Source organism: Nanorana parkeri, unplaced genomic scaffold (assembly GCF_000935625.1).
Source record: "Nanorana parkeri isolate BGI_ZX_2015 unplaced genomic scaffold, ASM93562v1 scaffold530, whole genome shotgun sequence".
NCBI classification, from domain to species: domain Eukaryota; kingdom Metazoa; phylum Chordata; class Amphibia; order Anura; family Dicroglossidae; genus Nanorana; species Nanorana parkeri.
Window position 1 is genome coordinate 841126 of NW_017306798.1, and position 20738 is coordinate 861863.

The 20738-nt window shown below is 46.1% G+C and overlaps 2 protein-coding genes across 4 annotated transcripts in view; one reads left to right on the top strand and one right to left on the bottom strand.

Annotated features, from left to right (window-relative positions):
- The window catches only part of SZT2 (seizure threshold 2 homolog (mouse)), a 141358-nt gene extending 135238 nt beyond the window's left edge, over positions 1 to 6120 (bottom strand). The window contains exon 1 of the mRNA XM_018561561.1: positions 6017 to 6120. Coding sequence (XP_018417063.1) covers positions 6017 to 6040 — 24 coding nt within the window. The 5' untranslated portion in view covers positions 6041 to 6120. The remainder of the gene's footprint in view (positions 1 to 6016) is intronic.
- Positions 1913 to 20260, top strand: MED8 (mediator complex subunit 8). Of its 3 annotated transcripts, none has more exons than XM_018561569.1 (8): positions 1913 to 1917; positions 6213 to 6226; positions 9908 to 10026; positions 17272 to 17416; positions 17500 to 17640; positions 17811 to 17892; positions 19840 to 20079; positions 20173 to 20260. In XM_018561569.1, the coding sequence occupies exons 2-8, from the start codon at positions 6221 to 6223 to the stop codon at positions 20235 to 20237; spliced, it is 798 nt and encodes a 265-aa protein (XP_018417071.1). In that variant the 5' UTR covers positions 1913 to 1917; positions 6213 to 6220; the 3' UTR covers positions 20238 to 20260. The 3 variants fall into 3 exon arrangements, with proteins under 3 accessions (XP_018417071.1, XP_018417070.1, XP_018417068.1); XM_018561568.1 differs by lacking the exon at positions 1913 to 1917 and adding an exon at positions 1983 to 1989; XM_018561566.1 differs by lacking the exon at positions 1913 to 1917 and having other exon boundaries at positions 6166 to 6226.
- The last annotated feature ends 478 nt before the right edge of the window (positions 20261 to 20738 follow it).

Here is a 20738-nt window from a genome sequence, read left to right on the forward strand (position 1 = left end):
GTATCAGGACACACTGAACGTCGATGTTTTCCTCGAGTCCGTGTCCTTGTCCTTGTGTGAACTTTCATAGTAAAATCCGCCGTCCACATTTCTAATTATTAATTATCTGTTCATCTAGTACTGGGGCTCACCCAAAAATATTTTTGTTTCCTTTTTTCATTGTAAAGTATAACAAAAGACAAAACATTTACTGTCATTTCGGAGCCTCGCTGCAAAACTCATCGGTGATCATATTGGATGTGATTATGTACATGAGGTCCCCATGGGCTGAAAACATTGGCGCTTCGGTGGTAAGCTGCGGAAACATTTGGTTCGGATATTTCGGAATTCGGATCCGAAATTCAATTCGGTTCGGGTTTCGGACAAAATCCAAATTTTCGTTAGTTTCGGATGAGTTTACGAATATTCGTTGCGAGTAAAACAGAAAACCATATAGAGATATGTATACTGAAGCTGAGGCTCCCAGACCCGAATTTCCGAATTGCATTGGGGTCTGGAAGCTTCAGCTTTAGTAATATATGTATATGGCTCCCATGTTGCCGTATCGAAAATTCGTGTTCAGACCCATTCGGAAGCATTAAACCAAAAAACACATCTGATTGGCCAAAAAAGTCACATGTCCAATTCAGTTTCATTCTTGAATTAAATTCAGACGCGATCCGAAATTCGGAAATAGAAATTCAGATTCGGACACATTCGGATGCAGTGGGATTCGGAAATTCGGACGTGTCCGAATTTTGGGAAAATAATCCGAATTTTGATTCCGAATGACACGAATGGCACATGTCTAGTTGGTAGAGCGCCGAATCCGATCCTTGGAGAGAAATAAGGATGGTTATTCTAAAATTAGTGGCAACTCAAGGATGGGGACACCACCTTGCGAGGGATGGGGACACCACCTTGCGAGGGATGGGGACACCACTTTGCGAGGGATGGGGGACGCCACCTTGCGAGGGATGGGGGACGCCACCTTGCGAGGGATGGGGGACGCCACCTTGCGAGGGATGGGGACACCACCTTGCGAGGGATGGGGACGCCACCTTGCGAGGGATGGGGACACCACAGACGGTAAGGGAAGGCTGCAATTTTCTAGAAGGACATTGGAGTATTGCTGTTGTGCAGGTATAGATGATTGTGTTACAAACCCCTTCCCATGCCCGGTCCATTGGCCTCAGCGTGCTGAACTCTTGCCAAGTCCTGACACAAAACATTGAGCAGGATGTGGGTAACTCGAGCGCCTACCTGGCTGAACTCAGCCGACTCTCCCAGAGCACAATGACATGGCACATGCCAGCACTCCTTCTATGACACCCTGCCAGGGGAAGAGATGAGACTTGATAAACATGTTTACGGACAGGAAGTCACTTGTGTGCAGGAGAATCTCTCCCTCCAGGATCAAACGTCATCCCAAGCGTCTTCTGTACTTAATAATTTTTAAATCTGAACTTTAGCTAAATATGCACTTGAAGGACATATATACCAACGGTCTTAACCTGCTCATAGGTGTACAACTGTGTCCAGCTGGTCAGGACCCAGGAACCCCTGCAGGGCAACAGTCAGGTCAGTGACCGCGCTTCTCTCCACTGCGTTCTATATAATGTGTACTATGTAAACAAACACCTTCATTTACATATCTTCCTCAATAGCCACAAAGGATAAAAATTAACTTTGTGTGCATCAGACTCAGATATTGCCTTGAAAAATCAGCAGATACTATCACTGTGCTGCACATAACCCGTGCAGAGACCGTGGGAGGGACTCAGTAGCTTCACCCACTACAGGCTACCTGCAGACAAAAACAGGAGGGGGCGGAGACAAGACCAGTCACCCTGCACAAGGAGAGAGCAGCAGTGACTAGTCTTTATTACAGGAGGGGGCGGAGACAAGACCAGTCACCCTGCACAAAGAGAGAGAGCAGTAGTGACTAGTCTTTATTACAGGAGGGGGGGCGGAGACAAGACCAGTCCCCCTGCACAAGGAGAGAGAGCAGTAGTGAGTGGTCTTTATTAAAGGAAGGGGGGGCGCGGAGACAAGACCAGTCACTCTGCACAAGGAGAGAGAGCAGCAGTGAGCGGTCTTTATTACAGGAGGGGGCGGAGACAAGACCCGATTACATTACTAATTCCCAAGAGGACCAGGAAGTAGAAAAACAATAATTGCAAATAAAATTAAAATGTGTTTGTTCAGCAAATGAATGTCAGATGATTTCATATCATTATACAGAGCTGATATGCTGATGTGACTTTTACTCAAAGGGGGGTAAAGGTCGCTTTACGTGAACAGACGATGATAACATTTTGCAGTTACGTTATTCGGATGATTTTGGGGTCGGCGCCGTTGCTTTGACTCATCTGACCTTTGTACAGCAACAAATATCTTTCAGGTTACATTAGAGGAAGTTGGAGAATCATTGCAGTTATTATCTCTCCTTTCTATCACTCATTCACAATGTTTGTCAGCTCATTCAGAGATGTTCCGGGTGTGCGGGGGCCAATGTAGAGAACTTGCGCCATCGCCCTCTGTTCCCCGATGAAGTCACTCTGCTCTGTACACACTCTCCGCTCCCCATCAGTACTTTGTACCCAATTCTTCTACTGAGAATCATTAACCATTAATCAGGGGTCATATCAATAAATATCAGTAATGAGAGATAACAGCACACACTTAGGGCAGATCCACAGAGGACTATGGTGGCAGAGCTCCCGAGGTGACCCTCCTCTATAGAAGTGTACATGACAAACCTCTCACCTGCAAAGCCGGTCATGTGATTCAAAATACGGACCTTTAAAAAAGGTACCATATGATACAAAAAGAGATATTAAAAGGCAGGGGCGTCCCGAGGCTGGGTGACACCCGGAGCGGTAACCGAGTGTCACCTCGCCGAGACATCGCTGCACATGCGCGTGACGTCATCGTGCACGCGCGGCAGTATCTGGTACCTGCCGGCGGACATCTTGGTGATGGACGCCATCAGAGAGAGGAGGGGACAGTCACCCGGCGGGATAAGGTATGCCGCCGGATCCCCTCCTCTCTCCTGATACTGTCGGGCGTTCGGTCCATGACTTTTCAGAGGGGGGTGACACCAAAATGACTAAGTCATTTTGGTGTCACCCCTCCAATGGTGGCACGCGGGTTCGGGCCGCACCCCCCTTGTGACGCCACTGATTAAAAGGTAAAAAATTATACTCATCCGATCCCCAGAGCTGGCTTGCTCTGAAACCAGTCCCTTCCAGCCTGTCCCCCCTCCTCCGCTGCAGTGGTCTAAGGTCCCCGAGTCATCATGTTCTATACACAGTGTATGGGGCCTAACGACACAGAGGGACTTACCATTGCTGCAGTGGAGGAAAAAACAGGCTGGAGGAAGATCTGTGACAGACAGCCGGTTGGAGGATCGGATGAGTATAACTATTTTCCGCCATAGACCAAAACAACCAGTTACACCTTGCAGTACGAGGGGGGTAACCCCACTGCAAGGGTTAATAATCATTTTCCCCGGAGCTCTGAATTATTGTGACAACCTCAAATTTTCCTATAAACCTCCCACTAAGTGGCGTCACACATCGGGTGACACCATCAGAGGGGGATGTCATTTTGGTGTCACCCCCTAAGTCGGGCACTTGGTCATAAGAGCCCAACAGCGGCACAAGAGGGGGAGGGGGGATGGCATACCTGATCCCACCAAGTCAATATCCCCTCCTCTCTTTGCCGGTGTCCATCACCAAGATGGCCTCCAGCAGTAAAGTACATGACCGCGCATGCCATAAAACGTGCGTGGTGGCCACACCTGGTGACACCCACCTGACTGAGGGTGATATCACACCCTGACTAGAGGGTATTGGGGTGATATAGCAACAGCTGGGGGTATTTGGGCTAGTGAAGCCTTGGCTGGGGGGCATTGAGGTGATATACTGTGCAGACCTTTTCGGAAAGTGCGCTGTAATGCTGTAAAGTGAGAAATAAAAGTGATCATAGTTTATTTTTATCAATTAACAAAATGGAAAGTAAATGAACAGAAGAGAAATCCAAAACCAATCAATATTTGGGGTGACCCCCTCTCTTTTGCTTTCTTCCAGTCAATATTTGGGGTGACCCCCCTTTGTCTTCTTCCAGTCAGTATTTGGAGTGACCCCCCCTTTGCCTTCTTCCAATCAATATTTGGGGTGACCCCCCCTTTGCCTTCTTCCAATCAATATTTGGGGTAACCCCCCTTTGCCTTCTTCCAATCAATATTTGGGGTTACCCTCCCCCCTTTGCCTTCTTGCAGTCAATATTTCGGGTGACCACCCCTTTGCCTTCTTCCAGTCAATATTTCGGGTGACCCCCCTTTGCCTTCTTCCAATCAATATTTGGGGTGACCCCCCCTTTGCCTTTTTCCAATCAATATTTGGGGTTACCCTCCCCCCTTTGCCTTCTTGCAGTCAATATTTGGGGTGACCCCCCTTTGCCTTCTTCCAGTCAATATTTCGGGTGACCCCCCATTACTTGCACACAGGTGATGAAGGAACTTGGCAGGTAGGTTGGTCTCGGTACATCTGAGGATGTCGGCCGCCTCCAATCCTTACGTCTCTTCATGTGATCCCAGACAGACTCCATGATGGTGAGATCCGGGCCCTGTGGGGGCCAAACCATAACTTCCATGACTCCATGATGGTGAGATCCGGGCCCTGTGGGGGCCAAACCATAACTTCCAGGACTCCATGATGGTGAGATCTGGGCCCTGTGGGAGCCAAACTATAACTTCCAGGAGCAGACTTGCAAGGAACCTCCGTCATGCTTCACAGTTGCTGCAGACGCTCATCATTGTACCGCTCTCCACCAAACAAACTGCCTCCGGCTACAGCCAAATATTTTACATCGTGACTCATCAGTCCAGAGCAGCTGGTGACATTTTTCTGCACCCCCAGTTCCTATGTTTTCGTGCACAGTTGAGGCGCTTAGCCTTGCTCCCGCGTCGGTGGTACGGCTTTTTGGCCGCAAGGCCGCAGAAAAATGGCGGATTAGATTTGGATTTCTCTTCGTTAATTTTCCATTTTGTTCAGCGATAAAAATAAACTATGAACACTTATTTCTGAAACATTCTCACTTTACAGGACTACAGCGCACCTGCCGAAACCGTCTGAACAGTCCTATTGATGAGGATAGTTGGGGTGGTACGGCCCTTGGGGGGGTATACTGGGGTAGTAGAGTCACAATCTGGGGGTACTGGACTGACAAAACCTTGTTGTGGGGTGTACTTTTATAATATAGCCCTAGTTGAGGGGTATACAGGTAGCCTTGGCTGTGGAGTACTGGGGTCATACAGCCCCAAAATGAGGGTTATTGGGGCAGTATAGACTTGGCTGGGGGTACTGGGGCAATTTAGCTCTGATTTGGGAGTATTGGGGTAATAAAACCCAAGTTGGGGGGATAACAGGGTAGTGTCACCCAGTTGGGGCATTTTATGGTGATAAAGCCCCCATTTGAGGGGTATTAGGGTGATATAACCCCAGTTGTTGGGTACTGGGTTAGTATATCCCCATTTGGGAGGTATTGGAGTAGTACTGACCAGGTTAGGGGTATCGGGGTGATAAAGCTTTGGTGGTGGAGGTGGTGGGCATAGAAGTGATAATAGTTCAAGTTGGGGAATTTTTGGGTAGTATAGCCCTAATTTGGGAGGTATTGGGGTGATATAACTCAGGTTGGGGGTATTAAGGTAGTACAGCCCCAGTTTGGGGGGTATTTCAATAATCTAACTCAAGATGAAGGGTATTAGGAAGATACAGTCCCAATTAGAGAGAATTGGGGTGATACATTTCCTAGTGTAGAGGATATTGCTAGAGCCCCAATTCGGGTGATAAAACTTCGGTTGGGAGGCCTTGGGGGTGATACAGCCCCAGTGTGGAGGGGAAGTGTGGGACGATACAGCCTCAGTTGGGGTGATATAACTTGGTTTGGGGGTGATACAGTCCAGGTTGGGGGGGTATAAGGACACACAGACACCACACACACTTCTCCCCGGGCGGGGGCTCTCCTCTACCTCATTGTCGGCTTTCTCCGCCATGCCCGGCTCTCCCCGCCCACTCTGTCCGGGGCTCTCCGCTCTGGAGGCGTGGTCACCGTTCTTCCTCACGGGGACTCCGTGGCCCCTCCCCTCCTGTCAGAGCGTGTTGTGATGACGTCAGTGCAGCGCGCCGGAAGTGCCCGGTCTCCATGGTGAGAAGCGGAGAGCGTAGACGGCGGGATGCAGGTCTGTGAGGGCAGCCTTTTTTTTCGTTTTCAGTAGAGTGGCGAGGGTTTGGATCCCCTGTCAGGGGGTGGATGGCTGGGGACTTCTACATGGATAAGACTGCAATTACAGTGTCACACCATGATGGTCCACATACAGTTTTATTCTGATAGATTGTATACAAAGCAAACGCGTTTCGGAGGCCGAGCCTCGACCCTCTCATCACCCCTAAAGTATGAAACAAAAGATTTCTGTAAACGTGGCACATGATTAATGATCATCACGCTCCCAAACTCCAAAAACGAGACCAAAGAATAATACCAGACCTCTGATGAAAGCTGAAGTTTAATCTGCTTCTATTTTGCTTCCCCTGGTTAAGACTGAAGGGAATGAGTTCTTATAAAGAGAAAAGTAGTAATAAAATCCTCCCCTCACTCTGCACGGGTTAAAGGCTTGTTAATGCCTGGGGACTAGGGCTGCAACATCTAATCGATTTATAAGCGGCGAGGATTCTCATAATCGATTAGTTTATTTTCGATTAATTGCCGCCGCTCTGCTCCTCAGGTGATCATCACGCTCATGAAGGGAATGAGTTCCTTTAAAGAGAAAAGTAGTAATAAAATCCTCCCCTCACACTGCACTGCAAGGGTTAAAGGCTCGTTAATGCCTGGGGACTAGGGCTGCAACAGATAATCGATTATAATCGGCGAGGATTCTCATGATTAGTTGATTTTCGATTAGTTGCCGCCGCTCTGCTGCTCCGGTGTGTGTGTCCCGGCAGCAGCGGTCTGTGTCCCGTTCAAACCCCGGTGCGCTCCCCACCTGTATTGGCAGAGGCAGCGGGGGCACAGACCACTGTAGCTGGCATCAGCGGGGAAGAGAGACCGCTGTGACTGCATTCCCCCGCACCTCTTCTGCTACCCCAGTCCTTCTCAGCCCCTCGTGTCTCCGCTGCTGCCTAATTCCTCCTCTGCATCTAAAGGCTGGGAGCCATACCCAGCCTGCTAGAAGATATTGTAAAATGCAATAGCAGGCTGGCTATTGCACCCGCCCACTTCCTGCTGTCAATCAGCAAAGGAGGACCTGATGGAGAAACAGGAGGTGCGTTCCAGTGCAGTGCAATTGCAAAAAATGTGCACACCGTTTTATTCTGAAGTAAACTTTGTCTGTAACGCGGCATTTGTGTATTTTTTATTTTAAATAAATCTCTTTATTTAAATTTTTTTTTTTTTTTTTTAAAGTAATTGAAGTTTAAAATAATTGTTAGCTGCAGCCCTGCTGGGGACCCAATAAATATATATGAGAGAAGAGCTAAATGTACCCCCGACTGAATCTGTGAGTGGCATATCAGTTTTGGGTGGACCGTCCATTTGTCAGCAGGTTGTAATTTACCAGAAATGTATGTTTTGTATACAGAATGAGATCTGGTATCAGGTTGGTCCGGTATGAAGTCAGTGTTGTGCAGACGCTCCTCTCGGGTCAGGCTGACATGTATTTGTATTAATTGTATTTGGTTCTCAGTGTTGGCTGATTTAAAGAGCCCGGACACCCCAAGATGTTTTTACTGTCCGTCCACCCAGCTGCGTGATTGACAGCTGGCTTAGCCAGCTGTACCCGCCCCCTCCCCATGCGTTCCACCAGTCAGCGCTGGAGGATCGGACAGGGGAGGGGGGGGATCCCTGCGGGGCGCCGTGAGTGACAGTCACGGCTCTCTGCAGGGACAGGATCGATAAGTGAGCGAGCGACGGTATGTGTTCGCTCACTTCCCGATCTATTGAGCCGACCTGTGACAGTTTCATTGTCATTTGTCGGCTCGAACAATGAGGCTGACTGATTTTTCACTCACCTCATAGTTCTCCTTTTAATATTTAGAATTTTATCCTTTGGGCGATTGGAAGCTAGTGCAGGGATCGGCAGAGGGGGGCGGGGGATGGAAGCCAGTGCAGGGAATGGCAGAGGGTGGTTGCAGAAACTGAGCGGTGGTTAGGTGAATGAGTCTAGCAGCTGCATTCATGATAGACTGAAGGGGGAGGGGCCTGTGTAGAGGTAGGCCAATGAGGAGGGAGTTGCAATAGTCAAGACGAGAGATAACAAGGGAGTGGATGAGTAGTTTTGCGGTTTCATTCGCTTAAAACTCACCCAAACCACGATTCCGCCTTGCTCCTAGACCGATCCCTTCAGCTTCACTCCCTCTCTGCTCTAGTGGTCTAAGATCCTGTGAGTCCTATACAGCGTACATTCCATTTCCAGGGCAGAGGAGGAGACAGACTGGAGGGAGCAGTCTAGGAGCCAGCCAGGTTCGGGCGAATATATCATTTTTAGTTTAGCTCTCTAGGTAAAATGAACACTTAACCCTTGCAGTGCCGGGGTAGGCCTACTGCCAGGGTTTAGGTTTTATTTGTCCGGGGTTCTTCTTTAATGCACCTAAATTGATTGCTAGGAAGGTTTTCCCGATCCCTCCTTCACCCGAGGAGCGCTTTCAGGAGATGCTTTCTGTGTTATCATTTGAAAAAGTGGCCTACAGTACATGAATATGGATGGCGCCCCATTAAAATGTTATTGATTGACAGGACTGATGGCTCCCCCAGGGTCCAGCCCCTCTCCCATGACTATTTCTGCTCAGCTACTAAACAACTCCCAGCTCAGAGCCGTGGTGAGAGGCGTGTACACAATAACGTGTAGATTGATACGTCCTGGTTATTGTACATGTCAGAGAAGAGAATCATCACACTCTGAGGTGACAGAAGGAACCTGTTGCTGTGATATTTGATACAAGTGAATAATAATAATAACAGAGCTCTGATGAAAGCTGGAGTTGGATCTGCTTATATTTTATTCCCTGGCCCTCCCTCCCCGTCAGTATAATGACATCTTTGAATAAAGCCTTTCCATTTTCATGGCATATGTTATCTTGGACCCAGTGATGTGCCGCACTCTATCAGTTACATTCTTCCCACCTATGTCTGTGATGACATCACCGGGTCTCAGAACCAATGTTTCTGAAAAATGAAATGATTTGATTGAAACATTTGAATCGCATTGTTATCAGTGGGGGTGGGGGATCCAAAGACGGTATTGTACACTGAGTGGCCAGATTATTATGACCCCCCCATCAGTACTTGGTTGGGCCGCCTCGTGACTCCACGAGATGATGAAAGGTGATGCGAGGAATCTGACACGGCACTGTTGCCCTTCTGTTGTCTTGTACCAGTCTTGCCCCTCCCCCGTTCTGCCCTAACATTGACTAGTCGCTGACGGCCACAATTCGCACGTTCAGACCCAGATTTTCGGCTGACAGTCCGGTCTTTAAACACACGAGGCGGGGAGGAGGTGCGGCGTGTGGAGCGTGGATGCGTTGCGGTTCTGGCAGCGGCGAGCGTGAGGAGGGGAGGAGGTGCGGCACGCAGCGCGTGTGGAGCCGTGAACAGGGCCAACTAACCAGAAGCCAATTAATCGATGATTAAAAAAGTTGACAACTTTTTCAATCATCGATTATGTCGATTATTTGTTGCAGCCCTACTATTTATAATGGTCTGGCCCTCTAGCAACTTCAGCGCGAAATTATAGCTAATTTGCCTACAAACTTCAGGTGGTCATAATAATCTGGGCACTCACTGTATGCATGCACTATGCTTCCGCTTTAAACCATTAAGCTCCTCGTTTTATATTTATTTTCTGAATTTCCTTTTTTTGTTTGCACAGCGAGAGGAGAAGCAGCTGGAGAGTAGCCTGGAGACCCTTAGTGCTCAGGTTTCCGATATAAAGAATTCCTTGGTTGCCTTCATTCATAAGCTGGAGAACGAGTATGAGCGTCTGACCTGGTAAGCAAAGACACACATTCGCCAAGTACCGGCGCTCTCTTCTCTGGTTTAATAAAGAGCAGGATATTGTATTACATTGAAAGTGTATGTAGACTCTGATTCTGTTTTTTAGTATATTTGGTATCATGTCGTACTGTGTACAGTTTTCTTGACAAAAACATTTTTTTGTTTCTCTGTTGCAAAGTTTTTTAAATGGACATCTGGCACTTAGTAGCACATCCTGTTGCAGGCTGACATTACTAAGTCACTGCTTCACAATCGCCAGCAGCATTGTTAGCCAGCTGTGCACTCTTTAGTTGGCCACTGGACTGTCAATCTGATAGACTTGATAGGCAGCCCAACAGCCTAGTCAATGTGTGAAACAGGAAGTGCCGATAATGGCAGGATCAACAGGTAAGAAACTTAGCAACAGAGTCACAAAAAACAATTTGCAAGAAAACTGTATACAGTGAGGCATGATGGCAAACCTACTGAGCAATGGATGTCCTGTTTACATTGGAAGTGCTGTGTATAATGGAATGAAGCCTACATTCAGCTAAAACCTTTGTATAGAACATCTCTCAGGACACAGGGTGCTCTGTGGTGTCTGGGTATCAAAGGATGCTCTGGGTTCATTGGGTGACAGTATGGGGTCACTAGAAATCACATGGTGCTTTGGGTACACTGGGTGAAGCAGGCTGGGGTCACAGGGTGCTCTGGCTACACTGCTTGTCATAGGATGCTCTGGGGTCACTGGAAGTCACATGGTGCTCTGGGTTCACTGGGTGACACAGGCAGGGGTCACAGAGTGCTCTAGGTACACTGCTTGTCACAGGATTCTCTGGGTATTTACAGGTGTCACTAGAGGTCAGAGGGTGCTCTGGGTTCACTGCGTGTCTCAGGATGCTCTGGCTCACCCTAAGTGTAGCGATACCTTGTTTGACCGATGAGTTACACATCACTTTTGATTGGCACGGCTTTAATTTGAGAAGCCAGATGCTGGAGAGGAGACCCTGTGCTGGATTGGAGAGGAAGTGAGTGTGACATAGAGGCAAAGCATTTTGGATGTTCAAAAGGCCCCCCTCCATCAGGGTTGGGCAGATGATGAAGGGGGGCCTTCATGAACTGGTAAGTATGGAGAAGTCCTGGAGAATAATTTATCTGCTCCAGAAACATGTTTTACCACAGTGTCCAGCGGGGGACCGGGTATCCGACACACTCAGAAGTGTGGAGATAACAGCTGCGTCTGTGGTTCTGCAAAAGATTTGACTCACTGGCCATCAGAAATGTAAGCTCTAAACATGCATTTTACAGACAGGTTGTAACTTCATTATTTCACTGTAGTCGCAGTAAAGAGGCCCTGTCACCATAGGATTATATGTGCATTGATCATATTTCATGCATGTTATTTACTTGTAGAAGCCCACCTTGAGTAGCCCTTCAAAAGACCGGAGACTTCTGCCAGGTGCCACCATCTTGAATGTGACATCAGCCTCAGGGTTGTCACTCAAGTGACACTTTATTGCAGCGGTGGACAAATTTTTATGAAATTTAGGAGCCAGTCTGTCTAGTCCAGTAGCCCGCAGTATTTATTTAGGAGCCAGCTCCATTGTCAACAAGAACAGAAACCCTCAAAAGTTAGGCAGCTGTAATTTTTAAGGAGCATTGGCTACCAGCCCCAATGTACAGCATTTTTCTTTGTTCCTTTCCAGGCAACTACATATAAAGTAATGTAGGGAGTTGAAGGGAGGTGCAGAGGAGCTGGGCCAGCACAAACAGTAATTAGACACTCCCAGAAGAGGAGAGGGCTATGATGTGCAATGAGGGAGGGGGGCTGTGCCAGGAAAAGGACTCTTCTGGAGCAATCACATTTTCTAGCTAGTTCAAAGGCTCGTTGCAAAAGTCCCGGCATATCCTCTCTGGTTATAACATCAGCATTGTAATAGGAATACATAGTAGAGGTGTTTCTGATAATGCAATCAAAGCTGAGTTGAAAAAAAGTAGTGAGCGCTGCCTTCCGTCTGCCCATCACTTCCAGCAACTTCCTGGACTCCCAGTGTGCTTTGCGTCCTTTTCCCTGCTGCTTGATGTGATGCAATCTCCATTTCTCTACATATCCCATCATGCATTGCTTCCAGCAAGAAGTGATGATGTTACATTGTTCAGATATTGGAGTTCAGAATGCCGGCTCTGTGAGAGTGGTGACACCAGGGCTGGGTGAGATGGTGTCGGCGCATTGAGGAAGTACATCCTGTGGGCCTCTTCAGTAAGTAAATTTAAGAACTTTCAGATTGATCTGGTTATTAGTCGTGGGATGGAAATTTATTACAGAAATACATATTTAATGTTAGTTTTTGATGATAGACGTCCTTTAACTTTATAAGAGCAATGATGGGAGACTGCGTACTTTAGATAAAATGGAGATATTGAGGCTTTAATTGTACTTTATCTAAACCATGATGCTAATAAAATGTCAGGCCATCCAAAATTGGCCACAGCAAACGCCGCTCCCATTCCAAAACCGGCTTGCACTACGATTGCATCCCAGGTGCAGGCAAAGGTGTGCTGTCGCCCATAGCAACCCAATCCAGAAATAGCCGAACTCCAAGGGTCGTCTCTGAAGATAAAAATCGTTATTTACGGAGCAAATACATACTGTTTGTTCCTCCCCATGTGTGCTTGACCTCTGATGCATTTCACCATTCCGGCTTACTCATAGAGGTCACTGAATGCTGGAATGGTGACACACGTTAGGGTTGAGCACACATGGCGAGGAACAAACAGTATGTACAGTGGTACCTCAGTTCACAAAGTTCAGCAAAATTTTACCTCCGTTCGCGAGCTCCGCTTCGGGTGACGAAAACAACCACAGCCATTTTCCCCGCTCTGACACAAGGTCATGGCTTCCTCAAGTCGAGATCACAGTTCGATTCGGTTCATGACCAAATCGGTTTGCGACCAGAATCGCGGAATTAATTAAGTTCGTGAACCGAGGTACCACTGTATTTGCGTCATAAATAAGATTTTTTATCTTCGGTGAAGACCCTCGGAGTGCGGCTGTTTCTGGATTGGCATTTCAGATGTAGGGAAGTCACCCAATGATCTATTGACACTTTTGGGAATTTCAGTAGCATGATCTCCGTGCCAGTGCAACTGTTCGTGTTTTCTCCCACTATGGGATTTTCTCGAACCTTTTGTTGTATTGAAAAGCTAGCAGCGGAGGTAGGACCTCCTCTCAATATCCATGAGAGGAGCAAATATCTAATCGGCGCTCTCCCCAAGAGAAACCTGTTTATTTCTACTTACTAAAAATGTAAGTATTCATTTTAGGGTGGACTGGCCCTTTAATATAGCTTCATCATAGTAATTAAGGTCATTGTTCTTCCTGTTCTGGGATCTGTATCATAAATGGGCTTTCATTACCCCTGCTGGTATCCAACTTGCAGTTAAATACACTCCCAATTAACCTTTATGAATAATAAAGGAGTGTACGGGGGAGGTTACAGACGTATTGTAGAGGCTCCATCAGCGTTCATTATACAGAGGGCACATTACATTTCATTGTTCATCTTTCACACATCTCAGTAGCTTTATTATAATGGCATAACACCCTGATTGACTGATGTTTCTGTTCTTCCATAAAGTACATATTCACAATATCTCTTGTGTTCTGCATTCGGTATTGTAAGCGCATATCGATAAAGTTATTTCTGGTAATACAAGCAAAGCTTGCTAGAAACAAATCCCTTTAATGTAGCGCTGCCTTCCGTCTGCCCATCACTTCCACCAACTTCCTGGAATCCAAGTGTGCTTTGCATCTCTTTCCCTGCCGCTTGATGTGATGCAATCGCCATTTCTCAAGACTACATATCCCACCATGCATTGCTTCCAGCAAGCAATGATAATAAACAGTATGTAACAAAGCACCAGCGGCTTACGTCCAAACAAGGAGAACATCTGCAGTGATCTTTAGTGTGCACCGTGAATGAGGCAGGCTCTCAAAATGGCTTTAGGGAAACCTCAATTCTGGAAAAACAAAAACACAGAGAGCGCCTCCATCGCGTAAAAACATTTTAATAAAATAATTTAAACAGATAAAAACATACTCACAAGGATTGAGGTTAAAAAAGGCATGAACCGGTAAAAGCATGAAAGGCTTAGCCCACCGGCTACTCTTTCTCCCTGATGGTTAACGTTTCCGAGGTCACGCCTCCTTCGTCAGAACCCTGAATACGCGATGGAGGCGCTCTCTGTGTTTTTGTTTTTCAAGCAATGATAATGTTACATTGTTAAGACATTGAGTTGTAGTTCAGAAGTCAGGCTCTGTGAGAGCGGTGACACCAGGGCGGAGTGAAATATGTCAGTGCATTGAGAAACTACATCCTATCGACATCTTTTAATAAGTAAGTTTACAAACTTCTAGATGGATCTGGAGTGGGATATAACTCGTGGAAACTCAATATAGAAATACAGATTTAGTTTTAGTTTTCGACCATAGATTCCCTTTAATAAAGTTTATGTGTCATAGAGTTCCATCTATTGATTTTTGGTGTTGGAGTTTCAGCACCAGAGATTGCAGCATGCAAAGTTTCCACACAAATGACTTTTATTGCATGTGTTTTATAGATTTATCACATAGGAAAACGTAACTGTCACTTACCACCACTTAACCTCAATGGTACCACTAAATGTAACCGATAAACCAGACCTTACAGCGGGGGGTGGGCAAATGAATATGTACCGTATTTTTCCGTCTATAAGACGCCCCCATGTATAAGACTCCCCCAACTTTTCTTACCCAAAATTCAGAAATCAATATTTTAAATGATATTATGCATCACACTTACCTCCTGAGCCAATCACTTTATTCAGCCTCTGTTGCATCACTGGTTTCTTCATCACTTTTAGCTTCAAACATATCAGTTTCTTCAACTTCTGCTGCATCACTGCTGTCTGCTGAGTCACTGTCTATATATACAAGATCATCCTCAGTTCCGTCCATGGCATCGCTGATTCCACATTTCTTGAAGGACTTTACAATCACCTCTTGTTTGACACCATACCATGAGTTTAGAGAGTTTACAGGTTGTTTTTCCCTTTCTGACATTTTTATTGTCACAGAATGCTCCGACATTATCGCTCTGGGCACTGCCTACACGGTCTCCCCAGCAACAGCTGACGTCAGGTTCAAAAGATTTATGACTGGAGGAGAACTGTTATCTTGTCTCTGCAATCCGTGAGGCTAGTTTGCAGTGGTATCAGCACTTTCAAAACCGCGGCCCCGTGTATAAGACGCACCTCTATTTTTAGATAAAGATTTTTATGAAAAAGTAGCGCCTTATACACGGAAAAATACGGTAATTCAGTAGCCAGTCTGTTCAGACCAGGAGCCAGCTCCATTGCCAACAACTAGAGGAAACCTCAAATATTAGACTCCAGCTGCCATTTTTAGTGAGCATCGGCGTCCTGGTTGTGGGGATTTGTCCAGCCTTTCATTACAGAAATAAGTGTTAACTGACCCAAGCATGAACAAGTATTTAGCAGAGGACATAAAAACAGAGGGCCGAGTGCCAGATGACCTTCATATATTTCATCTCTTCAATAAAATCTGAATAGAATACACTCACAGGCATATAGGAGTGGAGCAGCTTGTCACAAGCCAATGAAGAAGATGTGACAGTCTTCGGTGGCTAACGGAGAGGCTTTGTGAAAAGGGACGCCCCTCCTGCATTTAGATATCAGAGCGTCAGACGCACCATGTGCTAAAAGGATAATAGTGGCTTCTTCAGCATCCTCGCAGCATGGATCCTCCCTCACACCTCCGGGCTGTGGGGAGATGGCAGCAATACTATGACTTATGTGTTTTGGAGGTTTCTCACAATTTTTCAAGCTAAGGAATCGCAGTAGTTAAAATAATCTATTTATATATGAACTAGTATGTAGGTGCAGGTAGTTTTTTGGCATGTGGCTCCTGCCACTAGGAAAATAACAAGAAGCATGTGCAGCATGTCTCTGAAATTCATGAAGATCAGTGGAGAAATGCCCCTTGGTGATCAATGTAGAAGTTACATAGTATTTGAGGTTGAATAAAGACATAAGTCCATCGAGTCTAACCTATTGCGTGTATGCATATGGTTCTGCTGATGTGTGCGTATGTATCGGTCTTTGTGTGATCTCATTCTGTACCTGTACCTCTGTATATTACGGAAATCTTCCAAAAGCTTCTTGAACGATTCCACACTTTTGGCTGAAATCACAGCTTGTGGCAGCGAGTTCCAGACCCTAACCGCTCTAACTGGGAAGAACCCCCTTCGCCCCTTGTGCTGAAATTTTTTCTCCACTAATTTTAGATGGTGGCCTCTAGTCTTTGTTATGGAGTTAATCGTAAAGAGTTTGTTGCTAATGTTGCTATGACTATGGAACATTTTGTACATGAAAATCATGTCCCCCCTTAATCTCCTCACTTCCAACAAGAACATATTTAAATTTAGTAGCCTTGTCTCATAGTTCTGGTCCTCCATCCCCTTAATGAGTTTGGTTGCCCTCCGCTGGACTCTTTCCAGCTCAAGGACATCCCCTCTGTGTACCGGTGCCCAAAACTGGACCGCATACTCCAGATGAGGCCGAACCATTGATGTGTAGAGTGGCAAAATTATAGACTTGTCCCTGCAAAACATTCCCCTCTTAATGCAGGACAGGACTCTACTAGCTTTGTTTACAGCAGCCTGACACTGCAAGCTATTATTCAGTCTGTGGTCTACAATGACCCCGAAATATTTTTCCATTTCTGACTTCCCTAGTGGCACACCCATAATTGTATAACCCATTTTCCTATTTTTAACCCCAAAATGCATTACTTTGCATTTATTGACATTGAACCTCATCTGCCATATAGTTGCCCACTCCCCTATTTTATCCAGGCCCTCCTGTAATGTTATAATGGTTATAAGTGGCCCTTTATGTTAAATGTCAGTGGGAAATTTCCCCTTACGTTGGTATTCATTGTATTTTCAACAGCCTAGCTTGTCATGGCTCACTGCTCAAGGAACCCCTAGCACTCTCTGGAGGAACTCTGGGATTCCACTGAACCTTGATTGGGAAAGATGTTTGCATGCTCGGGGCTTCACTTGTTCTTCACAGGCACTTTCCACCATCTTCATGTCCTTCCAGCTCACTTACATTTCTTTATCACCGTTCATAAGAAGCACCTTCAGGATGCCCCTTCCAGGCCCTCCACAATATCCTTTTCTTGTTATCTCTTCCTAGGCCGTCCGTGCTGGACAATTTTGCGCTGCTTTCTGGGCAACTGAGCACGCTGAATAAAGTGCTTAAAAATGAAAAGATGCCACTGCTGAAAAACCAGGTCATTATCCCGCTCCTGCTTACTCCAGACCGAGATGAGGAGATCTTGGTGAGTATGGATCCCTCCGTGTTCTCACAAGTCGGATCTGCATCTGTCTACAGAGTAAGTATAACCGATTTTGATGTGTGCAGCGCCTGACGGAAGGAAGAGTCCCGGTCTTCAGCCACGAAGTGGTCCCTGATCACTTGAGAACAAAGCCCGACCCTGAAGTGGAAGAGCAGGAGAAGCAGCTGAGTTCAGAGGCGGCCCGGATCACCCCGGAAGTAGCACAGGTATAGATTTGGCTGCATGAGTTGACTGATTTATGGTCTTGAGTGCTCGCACAGTCTGTCTTCATTCATCCCTTGATGAGCTTTACAGTATGTCGGGTGAATGCTGAGATTTGATGTTCCTTCAGGAGGGGTCCAGGTTGTGCAGTTGTACTAAATCATCTTCTTTTCAGAAACAAGTCCAAAGCATGAACAAGCTGTGCAACAACCTGCTGGAGAAGATGATAAAGGAGGAAAGGGACTCTGAGGTAGCAAGTAAGTATTTTGGAGATGCTTTCAATATAATGTACTTTTTTTTTTTTACCCTCATAGCCAAAGTTAAAGAACCCGGGGCAAAGCTTTTATTGACCCTTGCAGCTGGGCTACCCTCACTCTGCAAGGGTTAACTGCTTGTTTTTTGTCTAGGTGCTAAAAAAAAAAGTTATACTCACCTGAACCTCACTCCCCCTCCGTTGTAGTGGACTAAGGTCCCTTAAATCATCGCTCACCACTTTGAGTGAGTATAACGTGCAGTGGGTTGGACACTTTTCTGTAGCTTGCACTCTGAAAAGCTTGTCAGCAATGCCACATGCTTCTATAATAAGTTTTCCTTTAAATTGACCTTTAGTATGACTCAAATCTATAGGAATCCAGGAACTCTTTAGTGGTTAGTCATTTGGTCACTGGTCACATGATCTCTGTCTCATGGTGGACTAACATTAAGATGAGAATGTGCCTGCGGGCGTCAGGCCTCCATTATCCTCTACATCAGGAGAAGTCATGTGATCCAAACGTCGGCACCAGTTCTGTTACCAGCGCCGGGAGACGGTTTCTGGGTTTTTATATAAGACCCTAAGCTACTGTTTCCTTAGGATAGGATGGAGCTACATTTGTAAAACAGTTCCGTTGTGATTTTTTTAAAGCTTAACTCTTGCACAGCTCTGTATTTCCGGCACTGCGGGGATGAGAAGCTGTGACAGTGAATGGCTCCAACAAGTGAAACAAATGGCAAACACACTCATCAGTTCATAACCAGCTTTAAAGCAAGGTACACATGGAAGGCTTTACACAGTACACAAGCAAAAGCACATTCAGTAGCCAGCATGCCACAAAATGGCTCCAGTCACATACCCATCCCCCTCTCTCTCATCACCCATTCATAAAAAAGCCTTGCATATTTTTCACAGAATGCAAGGCGTTCTGTGAATGGAGGAGGTGAGATCATGTTGCATACACACCTCTCCTTTCTCCTGTATAGGAGCTGGCCTGTAGCAAGGTATTATTTTTATGCTAAGCAGCAGTCTTCAGCACCTACTATACTTATTGGGGCTACATTACTTAACTTGTGCTGTTTCTTAAAGAAACCTTTTTCCTGGAGTTCAACCTTCAAAGAGGAACTCCATGAAAAAAATTGGCCTTGCAGTGGGGGTACCAGCACACTTGTAAGGTTTAAATGCTCATTTTGGTCTAGGAATACAGAAAATATACTCGCCTCATCCCTGCAGCAGTCAGCGTTCACCTCTCTGCACCGGCTGTGGTATGTCCCTCAGCGTCCTCACATCTGCAGGTGAATGACCCTGCATTGAACACAAGGTCATCAGCGGGGGTTAAACCACCGAAGCCTGTGGAGAGAAGAGGCTACGTGGACTGGTGTAGCAGCCAGGTGGGATCGAGCATCAAGTGAATATATCTTGTTCTTTAATCTAGCCCCTAGACCAAAACAAGTATTTATTCCTTGCAGTGCGGGCGTAGCTCCACTACAAGGGCGAATTTTGTTCATTCCCGGAGGGCCTATTTTAGAGCATACATCAGTTTGTTTTTAAAATTAATGCAACCCAAACAGAAAAGCATTTAAAGTGAAGCAGACTATGCACAGTAAAGTTTTTTTTTTCTTCATGTTCTGAAGATGCAGTAACCTCACTTACCTCTGTAGCTATAGGCATTGTGAGAAAAATCAATCTTCAAAGTCCTCTAATGTGAACACAAAGCGGGTGATTCTAAGCTGTTAGAAACTGACTGAAACCACTATAGAGCGTTTGTTGTGATCTTTGAGAATGAATTGCTCCACAGTGCCGGCAGCTAGAGAGGTCAACCAGGGATTTTCAAGCTCTTTTTAGTGCTTGTTTAAATATTTTTTTATGTCCACAGTCTGGGCAATTTAAATTTATGTTACAGTATAACCAGAGGTCCGTACCTTTTACAACCTGCCTTTCTGTTTTCTAGGTTTACGTCAGAATAAGCAAACCTACAACCCCACCGACACAAATGCCCTTGTGGCCGCCGTGGCATTTGGGAAAGGGCTTTCAAACCGTCGTCCTCCAGGCCCTGGTGGCCCCATGGGTGCAGGACAGGCCGGGGCAGGCGGGATGTTACAAGGAGCTGCGTCTATGCAGCAGATGTCCATGGCCCCTAATCAGCCACAGCACATGGGTGGAGTCGGAATGGCACAGGCTGGACAGCCAGGTATAGGCCATCTTTGGTTGATATCTTTTGTCTTTTCTGTTATTGTTGTGTCTGTTTTTTTAAGTAATATACATTTCATTACTTCCCTTACAGGTAAGATGCCCAGCAATATTAAAACTAACATTAAGTCGGCTTCAATGCATCCCTATCAGCGATGAATTCACCTTAAGACAGGAAATTGCCTGCCGGCTCAGCATGATGGATGTCGTAGCTTCGTAAACATCCTTCTCGGCTCTCCATTGTCGTTTTGAGGACTTTTTCCACTTGTACAGAAAACTGGAGCAAGTAAAACCGCACCAATATATCTTCTTAGCATTTTCTGGAGTTGATGGCAACAAGTAACATCTACAGGAGGACTTTGGGTTCCACACTGAATAATATTCCATGGCTGTCTTTTTGTGCTCCTCGGTTGGAAGTTAATAAAGATTTTTCAGGGAGGCCGCAGCTTCAATCTTATTTAACTCTGAGTAATCGTCATGACTTCTGGCACTGCACATTTCCCACATTCTAAGATGCATAGTACTGCTTCGTATTGTAATGTACTAGATGGAACCTATACAGTAGGTAAAACAATATATGGACAAAGGTTTGTGAACACCTTGCTGTCACACCTACCTGTTTGGCCAAAAGTATGTAGAAACCCCAACCCCCCCCCCCCC